This window comes from Mesocricetus auratus, unplaced genomic scaffold (assembly GCF_017639785.1).
Source record: "Mesocricetus auratus isolate SY011 unplaced genomic scaffold, BCM_Maur_2.0 Super-Scaffold_100008, whole genome shotgun sequence".
Taxonomy (NCBI): Eukaryota; Metazoa; Chordata; class Mammalia; order Rodentia; family Cricetidae; genus Mesocricetus; species Mesocricetus auratus.
Genome location: NW_024429192.1, coordinates 80,444,736 through 80,461,896, shown reverse-complemented (window position 1 = coordinate 80,461,896; position 17,161 = coordinate 80,444,736). Strand labels below are relative to the sequence as shown.

General features: G+C 48.0%; 1 protein-coding gene across 3 annotated transcripts in view; it reads right to left on the bottom strand.

Moving 5' to 3' along the window:
• Sdk1 (sidekick cell adhesion molecule 1) overlaps positions 1-17,161 on the bottom strand; it is an 880,893-nt gene that overhangs the window by 113,670 nt on the left and 750,062 nt on the right. For all 3 annotated transcript variants that reach the window (XM_040751271.1, XM_040751272.1, XM_040751273.1), the window contains 3 exons: positions 4,005-4,114; positions 1,325-1,475; positions 160-397 (listed from right to left, as the gene is read on the bottom strand). In XM_040751271.1, coding sequence (XP_040607205.1) covers positions 160-397; positions 1,325-1,475; positions 4,005-4,114 — 499 coding nt within the window. The remainder of the gene's footprint in view (positions 1-159; positions 398-1,324; positions 1,476-4,004; positions 4,115-17,161) is intronic.

Genomic DNA, 17,161 nt, shown 5'->3' with positions numbered 1-17,161 from the left:
ACACTAAGTCAGACAAAGCCTGTCTAAGCTGGGGTTAGGAATGCACCATCTCAGACACAGGTGAGACACAGAGAGGTGTGGAAATCCTGGGCCACCAAACTCATCTCTACGGAGACAAGAGATGTCCTTGTCTTTGTAGCTGCATTACCTCCCTCTCACCTGACTCCCGTGTGCGACCCCGCACCAGCTCACTCCAGGGTCCAGCCCCAATGGCGTTGAAGGCCTGCATCCGCAGTTCATACTCTGTCCACTCCTCCAGCTCCTCGATGGTCAGCTCCCTCTCTAGCCGGTCGTTGACAACTTGGGCCAGTGCTGAGGATGGTTGGTCTGAACGCCAGTACTTCACCCTGTAGCCCACAGACTCAGGGTTCCCATTGTACTGGGAATCAGGCAGGGGCTGGCAATGAACGACAAGCTAGCATGAGTGGACACCTCATACCTGTCATCTTTGAAGGTCTTCAAGAATAAACCCATCCTACAGAGCCAACTCCATGGAAAGCTTTTTCTTAGGTGAATTTCTCTGGAACTTTCTAGAAGGTGTGTATGCAATGCACACACATATGGGTCATATGCATGTATACATGTTCATATCTACGCGTTTTTAGAGGTCAGATGTTGATTTGGGCATCTTTCTCTATTACTATTCACTATATTTTTTGAGACAGGGTCTCTCATTGGACTTGGAGCTCACTGACTTGGTAAGACTAGTTGGCCTGCAAGCTCTAGGAAATCCTCCAGTCTCCACTCCTCAGTGCTAGGATAACAGGTGGGCACCCTAACGTCTGACTTTTTACGTGGGTGCTAGGGGTCTGAATTCAGGTCTTTGTGCATGCACAATGGACACTTCACATACTGAGATACATCTCCCTGGTCCTATCCCTGCAGCTGTCTGCTCTACCTTCCCTAAAAACTTCCGTTAATTCAACAAAATTCTTTTAGTGACTTTTGCTGGAAATAATTTCCTTTAATATGGTTTAATTTTGAGGGAGAGATGTTCTGATTTAACACTGGACTGGCTCTCTTACAAATATCGAGTATTAGTTCTGTGCTGACCAAGCTTAAGAACTTACAGATCCTATACGTAGTACTCTCCATGCTCATTCCCAAAAGAGCACCATGAGCTCTGAGAGCAAGCAATGCTACCAATTCATAAGAAATCCAGGACTGCTCTGTGATCTTACACTAATTGTGCAATGCAATACTTTGTGGTCTAACAATTAGATTGGCTTTGATGAGGGAAACAGCCTGAGTGTGGTACGGCTAAAAACTCTGATTTTCCTGGACAAGCCAGGAAGGCACAGCTAGCCCATAGCCTCTAACTCACCACCCAGCGTAGCCGCAGGCTGGTCTCACTGGCTGTTCGGACTGTGATGCTGGTTGGAGCCACATCAGGTGGGGCCTGCAGGGTCTGGATAACCCGGGATGACTGGCTGAAGGGGCTGGGACCCACGATGTTCACTTGCCTCATTCGAAACCTGGAGGTGAAACCATGAACCTGTGTTAATAGCCAAGCAAAAGGCAACAGAATGGAACAAGGTGTCCTTGGGTGCTCCTCACACAAGCGTCTTCCTGTACCACAGAGGCCATCACTCACAGACACCTATCTCCATGTTGGTGAAGAATGCAGATGCCATCTATGGCCTCTGGGATGGGTGGTGTTAAGTGTCAACTTGACAGAATCCAGAATCATCTGGAAGTCAGGCCTCTGGGCCTGCCTGCAGGGATTATCTGGAGCAGCTTCACTGAAGTGGGAAGATCTGCTCATTGTGGGTGGCACTGAGCCCTGATTGGGATGAGGACTGTGTAAGTAGAGAGAGAGAGAGAAAGCACACACTGCAGTCACTGCCTTCTTCTTTCTGCTGGTGGATGCCATGTGACCAGCTGCCTCCCCCTCCTGCTGGGTCAGCTTCCCCACTGCCATGGCCTGCACCTTTGAATTGTGGGTCAGCACAAACCCTTCCTTCCTTATGCTGCTTTTCTCAGGGTATTATATGACAGCAACAGGAAAACAAGAAGCCATTTTCTTTAAAAGCCCCCCCAGAGAATGGTCTCATACGACTCAGTATGAGTTGAAGTAGATTTGATGGAGCCAATGGGTAGAAATTTAAATGGTCAGTTGCCATTGGCAGACTCAATTTCAGGGTAACCTTAGGGGATTAAGGTCATTCAACAGAGTCCAATGTCACAATGTTGCCAAACACAGTTTTGAAAGTCCAGTGTTTTGAATGGCCAAGAACATTGCCATAGCCTGTGCCTATCCTGGCATGTAGCACAGTAAGTGAGGCATGTGAGGCCTTCAATCAGAATTATCTCTACTTTCTTATAAAGTAAGGGCCATGAGTATACTAAGCAAAGTGTTCTACCTTTGAGACACACCTCAGCCCCTCACTGGGGGATTCTATGCAGGTGCTCTACCACTGAGCCACACCCCAGCCCCTCACTGGGGGATTCTAGGCAGGTGCTCTACCACTGAGTCACACACCCCAGCCCCTCACTGGGGGATTCTAGGCAGGTGCTCTACTCTTGAGTCATGCTCCCAGTTCTCTTTTAACTTTTGAGTCAGAGACTTGATATATTGCCTGGCCTGACCTTGAACCCACTCTGTATAGCTCAGGAAGACCTTGAGATTGCAATCCTCCTGCCTCAGTCTCCTCAGTAGCTGATATGACAGGCCTGTACCACCACAGCTGGTTGTGTCTTCTTTCTTTATAATTTTCTAAACTGAATTTACATATAATAAAACCCTAAGTAAGACACATAATGCTTGTTTCAGAAAGTCTCCTAAATTAATGTGCATTTAATACAGGGGCGCTGCTTTCTTATCACTGTTTCTGATCTTTGGGATAGTTACACAGCTGCATGCAATTTCACATGCCAAATCTTGAATCCTAGCAGCTCATTGAAGCTACATGTTTTTCTCCTAAGGATTGCGTATATTGCATCTTGACTCATCTGCTATAATCTTAGGATGAGTGTTCAAATGAATAGACTCAAAAACATCTCTCTCATTAAGCTTTAAAAAATATAACTTTGGTATTGTACTGAATAAATGCTCTTCATGAAGATGTAATTTCACCTTTCACTCTTTGAGTTACTCATTCTTACTCCCTCATTCCCCTGATTACACAGAATGTATCCATCCTGGCAGAACAATGACATTATCAAACTCAACATCTGGTGATAACTGGAAATTTCATCTCTCGCACTGATGTTACGGGAACCGATCGCATTGCTAACAGCTCATGATCACACCACCCTTTGTAAAGACTGGGGATTTACTGCCAGGGTAAGTGGCAAGATCTAGAAGCAAGAGGTTAAATGCCATGTTAAGTGCTTGATTAGTGAGAAGAGCAACTCCAGGGTCATGGAATGGGGGTGCAGAATGAGGTGCCTGGGACATCTGCTTTGTTAAGACTCTACAGTCTGTGGTTCCTGGCTATTTTATGACTGCAATAGTGAGTCCTTTCTACAGTGTGCTTTGGTGGAAACACATGGCCAGGCTAACATCCAACCATGCACTGCCTCAGAATGATACTCAAACTGTGTATCTTGTTTAAGGATTTTATGTATGTACTATTATCACTACTTATAGAATTCCCTGTGCGTGTGTGTGTGTGTGTGTGTGTGTGTGTGTGTGCTTGTATGTTCTGATGCACCTAAATGAGTGCACGTGTGGAATCCAGAGGTTGTCATAGGGTGTCTTTCTCCATCATTCTCCACCATATTTTTTGAGAGAGGGTCTCTCACTGAACCCGGATCTAAGTATGTCAGCTAGACTGGCTGGCTAGAAAGCCCCAGTGCTGGGATTATAGGCATGTGCCATCATCCCCAGGTAGATTTAATGGGCTCCTAGGAATGCAAAGTCAGACCCTCATGCTTGTAGAGCAAGCACTCACTGGCTCAATCTCCCTAGCTCTCTGCTTAGAGAATTCTATTTTCTGTGACATTGTTTCTCATACCACAAACACGTCCAGCTGCAGCTACTTTCCACCTGTGGTTCTCACCTGTAGTGTGTGTAGGGTATGAGGTTTGGAATCTCCAACGTCTGGGCATCAGGCTCATTCTCTTCCTCATAGAGGGTGACCCACTCCTCCTCATCTCCGATGGCGCTGACCTGTGGAAAGGGATCCTGAGATGGTCTGGGCTTACCATGGTGACCACAGTTGTTTGGTATTTGGTATGCATCTGCCAGGGTATGATGGGCTGAGCACATCAGTCACCAGGTATGTCACACCTGGGAGCTACTGGTTTCTGCACACACACTCCTCCTGCCATGGAGATCCTGGCTCCTGTTATTCTCAGTGCAAATGACATCTGGGAAGGTTCTAGTTTAAAACTTAGTCAAGAACTTGCCCTCAAGAGGGCCAGCCCTGTGGCTCAGATTCTGGTTGATGGAGAGGACTATGCCCACTGCCTTGTCCTGACAAGTGAGAGAGGCTCAGAGAGGAAGATTCAGGCAGGACCCCATAGTGTGCAGTGATGAAGTCTTCCTTGCTAGGGTCCAGAGCTGGCCCCCAAGCATGCATCACAGAGACTCCACTGGCCCCAGACTAAGGAAGCCCATATGGAGAGAAGGCAGAGTTCCTGCTTGACAGCAGAGCATGCAGGCCTTGTCCCTTCTGATAAAGTACCCTGGGAGCTGGCGAGATGGCTCAACCAGCAAAGTGCCCACTACACAAGTGTGGGGACTAGACATTTGACCCCCAGAAGCAGGCATGGGGTCTGTGGAGATGGTTCAGAGGTTAAGAGCACACACTGCTCTTGCAGAGTCCCGAGGCAAGTTCCCAGCACCCACATCAGCTCACAACCACCTGCAACTCCAGCTCCAGGGGACCTGATACCCTCTTCTGGCCTCTAAGGGCACTTCACTGAAGTATCCATATAGACACATAACATACACCCATAATACATTTTTAAGCTAGGCATGGTGGGACATGCTTGTAAATCTAGACCTTGGGAGATAGAGACATACCCATTCTTGGGGCTCTCTGACCAGTCAGCCAAGCTGAATCAATGAGCACCATGGCTGTCTCAAAAAACCAAACCAAACCAAAAAAACAACTCCCCCCAAACCAAAATGAACAGTGCCCTGAAAAATGAAATGACACCAGAGGTTGACTCTGGTCTCGGTCTCGGTCTCGGTCTCGGTCTCGGTCTCGGTCTCGGTCTCGGTCTCTCTCTCTCTCTCTCTCTCTCTCTCTCTCTCTCTCTCTCTCTCTCTCTCTCTCTCCACACAAATGCATGCACGCACACACATACACACACACTCAGATGTATAATACACACATAGGTGAACACATCCACACACACACAATACAAACACATGGACATGCACCTGCAGATATATGCTCACACGGGTGAACGCAGGCACATGCACACTCATGTGTACACACATATGAATACACAAAAACACATGCTCATACACAAACACATGTACACACTCCGATGTGTACACATATAGGTGAACACATGTACATGCACACTTATGTGTATACACACAAACAGGTGGACTCATGAACACATGCATATATATTCAGATGTATACACATACAGGTGAACACATGTATATGCACACTTATGTGTACACATATACACCAACACACACACACACACACACACACAAGCATCTCAGGGCAGAGCTGGTCTAAGGAGCACCACTCTTTATAGACACTCGTCCCTTCCAAGTTGGTCTGTGAGGTCTCATTGGGAGCACCTATTATTGTCCCCAGTAGTCCCCCAGCATCCTCGTCTCATCCTCCATGGCTTGCTCCATTAGCAATTGTACACTAGCACTTTCTGTGATCTCTAATCTGACCTAGGTGCTTGCTCTTCCTGAGCAAGCCCAACCACAGCTTCATGTACCCTGTTGATGCCACCCTGGGCTGTCCCGGACAGAACCCACAGGAGACACCACTGTGTGTTCCAGTCTGTGGCTCCTGTGAGTAGTCCATTGACTTCTGCAGCTCATGTGGCTGTGTGACCCTGGGGATCATGATATACAAACAGAGGGTGCACTCAAGAGCCAGTTCAGCAAGGATCAGTCCTACCCGGGCATTTACTATTCCATAAGTGACTTAAATGACAGGGTAGCCTTGTGCTCATTAAGTTCACAGAGGAAACTGACTTGGCAGGTGGCCAAGCCTGGGGGTGGTGGTGGCTGAGAATTCATGGCGACCTGGGTAAGCTGCAGAAATGATGCAACAGATGAAGGACAAAGAGAAACCAGCAAGCAAGAGTGAGCATCCTGCTTCCTGGAGACAGATGGGAACAGCCTGTGATGTGGGTAGTCCAAACTAAAGCAGGAAAACTGCTGCAGAAAATAACTGGAGTGTCATATGAGATCCAACCTCCCATTCTAGTCTCCTCTACCCAGCAGAGCTGGAAGGGGACCTAGGTATATGTCATACACTAATGCAAACACCTGGCTGCACCTGCACGTGTACACCCTGGCACAAACATGTATGCACCTGTACACACAGGCAAGTATCTACACATACCTGTATTCACTTGAATTAGACTATAAGCATTTGTGCGCACATGTATGTACCTGCACATACCAGTGTGTACCTTTGTATTTGGTATGTATCCATATATGTATACACAATGGCATCTATATACCTGTATGGATCTGTACACATGTAAATGGCTTCACACAGCTGTACGCACCTGCACATATTGAATTAATCTGAAAATGACTATATACATGTGTACACACATGTATGTACCCACATATACCTTTGTGAACTTGTGTATGTATGTATGTATCCACACACCTACACAGTGGCATCCCTGTATGCACTTATACACACCTGCATGTACTTGAACACACAGCTAAATACCTATACACACCTGTATTCACATGAGCATTACTGTATGCATGCGTGCACCTATTTCTACCCACACACACCTGTATATGTATGTATCCATACATATGTGGCATACACTTACTTATATATACCTGCATGCATCTGCACACATGTACACACCTGCACACACCTGTACTCATCTGCACACAATTGTGTGAACCTGCACAGTACACACCAGTTCACAATATTCTGCATCGTAGCTGGTGTCTACAATACCAACAGATCTTCCATTCTGCTGAGTTCAACATAGGACTCCAAGGCTCCAAACCAGCCAGGCAACTGGGATAAGGGAATATGACTGTGGTGTGATCCACACATCCCTGATCTTTCTCTCCTGCCAGATCACCTTTCTGCAGGTCTCTGATTTGGGGACGGGACAGTTGAATGACAGGACCAGTGGGTACCATCTCCCTGGTTCTGCCTGTCATATTCCCCAATTCATTACCTAAAGGCACCACATGTGCTTAAGCTCTCTAATCTGGTTCAAGCATGTCTACTCCTTTGCCTGCCTTCTCTAGGCAACTTCCAAAAGCTTCCTTGAACTGTCCCTAATTTCTCCATCTCTCTTCCTGAAGCCTCCATGAGCAGCCTCCCCTGCTTTATTGCTTCTGGAAGTCTCTATAGATAGCTGCCCTGTTCTCTGTCTCCCTCTTCTAAAAGCATCCACAGATGCTCTCCTTCTCTGTCTAGGCAGATGGCATGTGATGTCCCCATTCTGTGCACTCAGGCTACCTCCCACCCACCTCTGACAGGCTCAGGTCAAGATCCTCAAAAGTAACTCATACAAATACAGTGTGTGCCAAAACTCATTTTGTTCATCAAAGAGGGACCCAGCAGGATGGTAAAATGACTCAAAATCCGTAGTATCAGTAAGAGAAAGAATATCCAGGCTGGAGAGATAACTCAGTCAGTAAAGCACACGCCACATAAGTATGAGGACCTCATTAGATCCCTGGGAACCCATGCTAGGAATGGCACAAGCCTGTAATCCCAGTGCTAGGGAGGGGGAGACACGAGGATCCTTGCTGTCCAGCCATCTTAGTTTAACCTGTGAGTTTCAGGTTCAGTGAGAGACCCTCTTTCAAAATATAAGATGGAGAGCTGACCTCATACACAAATTCATATAAACACCAATAAATACAAACATACACATATACAATAAAGAATACAGAAAGGAGATAAAGACATTGGAAAGAAAGCTGGTTACAAGAGTAACCTGTAGCTTAGCAACTTCACTTACCAAATTACTATCTGACGTGACAGCATCTAGCCAATCAACATGCAAGAAATAAGATTTCTTAAGACTTGACAGCCAGCAAACAGCCTATCAAACAAGGCTCCACTAACGACTCAGTAAAATTGAGCACACAGGACAACTCTGGCCCCTTTCTTGCTTTTATTGATAAAGTTTTAATGGAACACATCCACACTCATTGTTTTGTATGTTGCTTATCACTGTGACTCCATGGCAGAGATGCATAGATGTAATATGGATTGCCTCTCCAGGACGCAGCCCCTTTATGGGAAAGCATGCTCCCCAGAGTCACAAGGCAAGCTTTAAACTGGTCCTGCCTGCCTGTTATTATTGCCACTCATATGTAAGTATGGGGTCTCACTCTCCACTTCTCCAGGGTCCAGTGTAAAACTTGGTGTTCAGCCCTGCTTATTTAACATGCTAATGATCATGTGAATGATTTTTTTAAAAACCTGCACAAAATGTTGGGTACAGACCACCAAAGACATTCTTACCCACACCACCAGAACCCGGCAAGATCCTTACATCCCTACAACAGAAGGCTTACATCTTTATCTGAAGAGACCAGGATTCTTTAATCCTTGCCTGGCTCCTCTGGCTCAGTAAACTTCCAGGCCATCACACTAGAGTGTTCTAGAAGTAAGTGACTGGCTACTACCAGCACACAGGACACAGAATGAGTCAGAGCTCTAAAGATAAAACAAATTGAAGCTCCCACGGGGAAGCTGGGATTTTGAAAGGCTTTCTCCTTTTTATTCTCTGAAAGCCAACAAACAGCACTCTACAATGCTTATTATAGAAGCTGAAATGCTCACATCTCAAACGCCACTCTGCAGGGCAGGTCCTTTATTGCATTAAGGAGTGCACAGTCCCTCTGAGGAGGTGACAAGCTCCTCCAGGAGGGCCAATGGCTTACCTGCCACCATGTCTAGTCTGCATTTGGAACCAGCTGGCCAGGAAGCAGGACCCATTTGGACATGTGCATTCATTTAACAACTAGAAGTCGCAGAGCCTGCCACTCTTGTCAAGCAGAGTTTCTACACAACCGGGGTTGTGAACATGAGAAATGTCTCTCAGGTCAGCCGGGCGTCTAGGAAGTTTTGGGGGAATCAATTGGCCTATGCAGTAATTTGAAGGCCCCTGCTAAGGGAATTTGGTGTCTGCTCAGCACCCCACATCCCCAGGACTTCAATGGCTACTCCAAGGATGGTCATTAACTTCACCCCAGAGGCATCACACAGATGGAGAGGAGGAAGGACTGACAAGAAAGCAGCTGTCCCTTCCTTCAGAGCCCAGCAGAGGGGGAGACATTCCAAAACTCCGTGGAAACCTGCCAGCCCCACACACCCAGCCTGGTTGAAAATCCTGCTGTCAGCAGGAAAACTTGCAACTTCGCAGATACTCAGACCCTGTGGTTCGGTGTGGAGTAGTGTCCCTGTGTCTGAGCCAAATGAAGCTCCCCCAAATGAGGGGTGCTGGAGGGCATGGGAGGCAGAGGGACAGATGGGGTTTGCACTTCTGGCAAAAGCACAGCCCAACCAGGAAGGAACTAGAGGCTTGGGGAGGCCCAAAGGCCAGTTCCCTGAACAGATCCGGCACTCTTACAAGCTAATGAGTTGTTAAGGGGATTCTCCTTAGCCCTTGATTGATCTCAGCTGGCAAGGAGGCTGCCTGCTTTGAGAAGGGCAGGGTTTGCGCAGCCCTTCCTCCTCCTTAGTGGCTGCTTTTCTTCCTGCATAGTGTAGTTAGTTGTAGTTTCCTGTTTCTTGTTTTACAATTAAATCCCCCCTCTCTTTCTCTCTCCCTCTTTTTCTCTACCCCTGCTTCCCGCATACACACACTCACTCTGTGCTTGTGTTCACAACTATGCATGTGAATGCCCCCATACACAGGCATGCTTATACATGTATATGTGCATGTGATGAGGCCAGAGGTCAACCTTGGGTGTCCCTCCTCAGGCAGCTGTCCCACCCTGTGTGTTTTTCTTTCCTTTTTCTTTTTTTTTTTTTTTTTTTTTTTGATATGTATGTGTGGGTCCTGTTTGTGTGCCTGGTTCCTGTGGAGGCCAGAAGAGGGCACTGGATCCCCTGGGGCTGGAGTTAGAGATGTTTGTGAACTGCTGTATAGGTGCTGGGAACTGAGACTGGATCCTCTGCAGGGGAAACAAGTGTTCTTAACTGCTGGTAGATCGTCCAACTCCATCCCACCTGGTTTTTAGAAACAGGGTCCCTCAGTGAAGCTTAAGTTTACTGATTAGACTAGGCTGCTGAGCCCCAGGGACCCTGCTGTGGCATGCACTACTACAGCTGATCTTTACACCAGTGTTGGGGATAGAACTCAGGTCCTCATGCTTGCACAGCAAGCACATTACTGATTGAGCTGTCTCCCCAGCCTTACCTGTTCTTATCTTCTGATGCAGAAGGGGGAAATGGCTGTCTGGATTTTTTGCCAATTCTTCTGGTCATAATCTGTGGTCTTGGACTTCTCAGGCATTGACTCTCTTGATCTCCTTCTGACTTCCCCAAGTTCTTTCGGGTTTTTGCCTCCAGGACTCCCAAATGGCATTGTCTTGTCTTCCTCTGCTATCTCTTGGTGACAGAACTTCCTTGTGGACTTGGGTATCCTGTCACAAGACCCTGAGGCCCCCAGCTCTCTGCCCTTTCTTGGACTGTGCTGATGGTCTAGTTCAGTGAATTTAAAAGAGAATGCCAGACCGTGGCTGCCTGGGTTCTATGCTAGCAGCCTTTGCTGTGTCTGGCTGGTTCAGGCTGCTGTCATACCACAGACACTCATCACCTCCCAATTCTAAAGGCTGCAAGCTCAGGACTGGAATGAGCTGGTGACAGAGCCTTCTGATTTGAATCCTCATGTGGCATAAAGGGAGTGGGAACTCTCTGGGGTACTACTCATATTTTAAATGCAATTCTGGGAATGGAAGCCAGGGTCTCATACAGTGAAGTGCTTTGCCATTGAGCTCCCAGGTGGCTGATGCTCTACCAATGATACATACCCCTAACCCCTCACTGGGAGAGTCTAGACAGATGCTTTACCATTGAGCCACACCCCCAGCTCCTCACTGGGGGATTCTAGGCAGGTGTTCTACCACTGAGCCACACCCCCAGCCACCCCTCACTGAAGGATTCTAGGCAGGTGCTCTGCCACTGAGCCACACCCCAGACCCTCACTGGGGAATTCTAGGCAGGTGCTCTACCACTGAGCCACACCCCCAGTCTCTCACTGGGGGGATTCTAGGCAGGTGTTCTACCACTGAGCCACACCCTAGCCACCCCTCACTGAAGGATTCTAGGCAGGCACTCTATCATTGAACCACATCCCAACCCTTTTAATAAGGGCGTTAACTTCATTCAAAGGGGTTCCACCCTGGTGTACTAATTATGTTCCAAAGGGCCCACTCCTAATATGATCTTTTGGAGGAAGGCTTCAATATATGCATTTGGAAGAAACATACACTAGGTCTACAGCACCTGTCTCATGTCCCAATACAAGTGAGGTAATCTATTCGCCGTTCTTTATAGTGTCCCCTCTGAAATGGTCTCCCACTCCTCCTTTTTCTCCCCTTAGGGAGAGCACTTCCTGGGCTTTGGAGTCAGGGGCCCCTGGTGCTGAGCTCCAGCAGTGAAGATTTAGGGACAGACTTGAACTTCTCTGTAGCCCTGACATCTTGACCCTATGACTGGTTTGCGTTTATTTGCATGGTGCTGGTGGGCCCTGCACATCTGTCATAGATGGTGAGTGGCTGGAGTTTGGATTGGTCTTGCCTCTTCCCCAAGGTTTGATCCTGTCAAAGACCAAGGGCAACAAGGAAGCCTCCCCAGACCCAGAGAGTTTATGGTACTGCCTCTAAATCCAGAAAAGGTTGACAAAGACTTCTGCTTTTCTACAGGGAACAAAGAAAACAGGGGAGGGGCTTGAACTCCACATTCAAACATACCAGCATGAAGCCTGCAGACTGCCCTGAGATGTCATGATACTCCTCAGCCTTATCCATAAAGCAAGGATGATAAAGTCACACCAAAGCATGATTAGGGCCCCTATGAGGACAAAGTAAGTGATGTGGCCAGAATGCTATCCCCCAAAATTCACTGAGTCTACTTGGCCAACAGGAAAGCCTAGCTGTGAATCATAAATGACTGGGGTAGAGGGTGTCATTCTCCACTGGGGTCTCAGGGTGCCAGGAGCTGTGGTCACTACTGCTGGGCAGTCTCATGTCCTTTGAGGACTGCACCAAGGTCATGGCTCCAAACCTGTTGCATGGTTGTTCCTGGATGCTCATGGCTTTATTGCCATTGGAAATCTCAAACTAAGGCAGAGATCATCGCTTTCTCTGCACTGCTTCCCTGGTCTCACCTGTTGTCTCCTCTGGAAACCACAGTGATGGCTCTGGCCCATTTGCCCTTCTCCTCCAACTCCTGACAATGGGATGTTGGAGAAGTAAAGTTCCCTTTGGATGCTACTTAGCCCAAGATCTGCTGGTCTCCCAATTACAAACAAGAAGCTGGGCATGTTAGAGCATGCCTATAACCCACTGGGGTGGTTGAGGCAGGAGAATGGCTTTGATTTTGAGGCCATCCAGAACTACACAGTGGGTTTAAGGCTTGATGTTCAAGCATGAGGAGACCTGAGTTTGGATCCCTAGCACTCTTGTAAACAGACTGGTGTGGCCATATGTGCCCCTGTAACCTACATGATGAGGATTGGGGCAGGGGAGTGGTCAGAAACAGGAGGACTGCTAAGACTTACTGGCTGCCAACCCAGATGAAAAATGATGGGCTCCAAGTTTAGTAACAGAACACATCTCAAGGGAATAAGGCAGAGAAGGGAAGGGGGGCACCTGATGTGTTTTTGTGTGTGTTCATGGTCACTTGATATCATCTGTGTGTGCACACATGAACACACACATACATGCACACACACACACACACATACACACACAGATGTTATGTCAGAAAAAATATAAAAAAAACCACACCACCATTACCAACAACAGGTGCCAGGTACTTCCCATCCCCAAGCCTCTCCTCCCACACCCTTGCCTGCCTGGGATGTCCACTTCCTGCTGTAATATGTGCCTCCCTCAGGTCCTAACCATAACCTCACCTCCTCCAGGTGCCTCCTCTGATTGAACTAGCAAGCCACTCATTTGCCTTCTCAGATTCTGCCAACAAATCTCATCATGTGCACCCTGCTGAACCTTAATGGTAATGGTCATTAGATCTCATCTCTATACACCTTTTCTACAAAACCTGTGAGTTCCAGTGGGGAGTGTGTGTGGGGGGCACTTAGCCAGAAATAGCCCAGCCACCTTGGTCCTCTGTTCTGTAAAAGCAATCAAACCTATCAAACAGTTGGTGCTTAATAAATTCCTTTTGGCAAGGCAGCAAGGGATGGATGAACAAAGGAAATGAATTCAAGATCCAACACCCAGAAAAATGAAGCACCTAGACAGATCTGAAGCAAAAGAATTTGTGTGATAGGATCAGGGCACAGGATGGTCCTCAAAGTTGTGGGGGACTCTGACCCTGGTGGCACTGACCATGGTGATGCTGACACTGGTGTGTGTGTGCATATGTGGAGAGTATGTATGTGGTATATATGTGTGTATGGGCAGTATATTTATGTTTGTTATGTGTAGGAAGTGTATGTATATTCTATGGTTGGTGTGTGTGGTGTATGTAATGAGTGGTGTGTGTATGGGGTGTATGTGTATGTTTGTGTGTGTGTGAGAGTGTGTGGGGGGTGTGTGTGCATATACATATACTTATTTATGGATGTATATATGTGCATGTGCACATAGATGTGAAGGCCAGAGGTCTCCTCTATCATTCTCCACCTTAATTTCTGAGCCAGTGTCTCTACCTAAACCTGGAGCTGGCTCATTCTACTAGACTGGGTCAGCAAGTCCCTGAGATCCTCCTGCCTCTGCCTCTCCAGCAGTGGGACTACCAGAGTGCGTTACCCGGCTGGCTCTATCAAGGGTACCGGGGATCCTCAGGCTTGTGTAGCAGGCACTTCACCAACTAAGCAGGTTTCAAGAGTCCCCATAATAGGAACTGAAATGATCTGATAGACTGATAAACAGAAAGGCCGAGTTCATACTCTTCACGCCTTACAGATTTCCTATGCCGGTCAAGGTGCACGGCAAGAAGTCATTGCAACGGTGTCATTATGGACAATCACACAAACAATAAACATTTAGAAATATCTGAGTGTGTTTCATTGTCACCTGTCACCATAGAGCCCAATTGTGTAGGGGGAGACTCCATGTCAGAGCCAAAGACGAAGCTGCCTCTGCAGATTTATGCAGATCACTGTGTTATTGCTGAAGGGCCCATTAGAGCCACTGACGACTTTCCTCTGTACATGCGCCAGACAACTGGAAAATAATGTCACTCACTCTTCCTATTATGAAAAAGGAATTCGACGATGATGCCAGTTTACTACAACTGCAATGCTGGCAGATGCTTCTCCAGGGCCCACGGTAGCCCAGACACCATCCACAGTGGGGAAGGTCAGGAGGTGGCCTGGGTGGGATCAGACAGGATACCCTGCAGTACTTGAAGTGGGGCTGAGAGGGTGTGGTCTGTGAAGTCTGTCACCTTACAAGGAGTCAAAGAGTTATGTGATGCCTTAAAGGAGGAGCTCTCCTTTCATCAGATAGGCTGCTCTGTCCCCAGGTGGTTTGTGACATGACCCATCTGCTGGCTCAGCAGGAGCTCCCTGGTACCTGCCTCATGTATGTGTCTCAGTGTGAGGTCATGGCCAAGACCTGGATGGCAAGCGTCCTGGTCTCACTCAGCTAACATCCCCAAGAAGACAAGGACAGTAACCACATGACAGAAATACAGAAGGAGGCTGGTGAGGTGGATTGTGGGTAAATTGCCTCCTGTGTAAGTGAGTTCAAATCCCCACAACTCACATAAAAGTTGGCCATGGCAGCTGTGTACTTGTAATCTCTGTGCTACAACAAGGAGATGGGATTGTGAGACAAGAAATTCCAAGAAGTTTCCAGGTCTGCTACATCAATGAAACAGTGGTGAGCAAGAGATCCTGCCTTGAACAAGATGGGAGACAAGGACCAAAACCTGAGGCTGTCCTCTCTCATTCTCTCTCTCTCTCTCTCTCTCTCTCTCTCTCTCTCTCCCTCCCTCCCTCCCTCCCTCCCTCCCTCCCTCCCTCTCTCTCTCTCTCTCTCTCTCTCTCTCTCTCTCTCTCTCTCTCTCTCTCTCTCTCTCTCCCCAAAGATCACAAACATAGTAAGAAGTGTTGGGCATTTATATGTGTACATGGAGCTTTGAGAACCCCTGGGAACTCCTGGGAGAGTCTGTTTCCCAAGGTGACCTGCTGGGGCAGCGAACAAGGAACAGGTGAACCTGTCTGCAGAGATGTGCCCCCAGCCAGGTGAAGCCTGGGGGCCCGGTGTGCAGCTCGGCTAGCTCCTTGCCATTCCTGGCTTTAACTTTTACCAAAAGGAGCTCCATTTGAGCATGTCACTGGTATGTCTTGCCTCTCAGTGAATGTTTGTGTAACTACCTGGTAAGAACAAAGACAGTCAAAGATACTCACACCCCTCCCTTGACTGTAAGGCAATACACCCCAAGGAACTGGTATTTCCCCACAACTCTCATTCTGGGAGAAGGAAAAGGCAGAAGCCTGGGGCCAGCCAGAGGGGAGTCTGTCTCCCTGAAGGAGGTTTACACAGTTCTGACAACTAGTTAGATGCCCTTGTTGGGGAGACTAGAACAGAGGCAATGATGGTTCAGCGATGTGTGGGGACCACACTTAGCCACAGCTGTGTAGCTACACATAATTATGCCATCCATTTAAACCCAAACTCCATGTCAGCACCATAAATATGGATTTGGGGATCCCCGGACCTCTTTCCTTTTTCCTCTCCCTACTGTGGCCACATTGAGAATATCTCCTTTCTCTAGTAGGCGTTTCTTTAATCGGCATGCTGTGGATGGGTGGCAGAGCCTAGTTTGTGAGGGCTTCTAGGACCCAGGCTCTACCAGTTCAACTCCAGTAACGTCCTAGCTCCAGAGCTGGGGGTTGGGTGGGGACTTCTCCTGGACTGTGATTCCTGCATGCAATGGGAATGTAGCAAGTGTTTCTTTGACCACTGAGGCTAGCATGGGAACCTGTGCCTCCGGCCTCCCTGTGAGCTCCTGTGAGTGACTGGCCTCACCTGGGCCTGGAGCCACCACACCTGCCCTAGACCTGAGTTCACTCTTGTGGCCTGTGTGTTCTCCCTGGTCTCTCCAAAGGAATGAAGTCTTTCCTCTACAGCCTTCCATTATTAAGTGTATACTGTGTACTAGCTCCAGGATAAAGCTTTAAATGTGCCCCTAGTCTCCAAGTTTTGTGAGGGAGAAACTAAGGCTGGGGGAGGTTTCTTGTTGATCCTAGCATGGCCTGCTGCCCAGACTCTGATCCTTACCCTGACAACCAGCTAGCTCTGACAAACATTTGCTCGTGGGGCCATCCAGCCCTAGAGTACCTACTATGGCCCTCCCTACAACCATACGCATGCAAGCAGGCCCAACTGGTTCCATCCAGCAGACAGCAAGGCCAGTTAAGAAGGGCAGAAGGCTAATGACAAGTTTGGGGTATTTCGTTTCAAGGACCCCAAGGCCTGGAAGCACCCCTGCTGCCCAGTGTCCTGCCTTTAACTTCCACCAACACTGAAAGAGAAAAACATGCCCTCAAACAACATACTGGGCAGGGGAGGTGGTTCTGTCAATAAAGTGCCTACTGGGAACTCATGAGGACCTTATTCTGGATCCACAGAACCCATGCCCAAAGCTAGATGTCACAGCACACACCAGCAACTCCAGAGGTGGGGAGGCAGATCCCCGGGGTGCGCTGGCCAGCCAGTGTAGCCAGTGGTGAGCTCCAGGTTCAGCGAGAGACCCTGTCTCAAAAAATGTGGTGGAGAAGTGACTGAAGAAGACATCTGAAGTCTACTTCTGCCCCATATGTACACACTCACACACACACACACACACACACACACTCACAC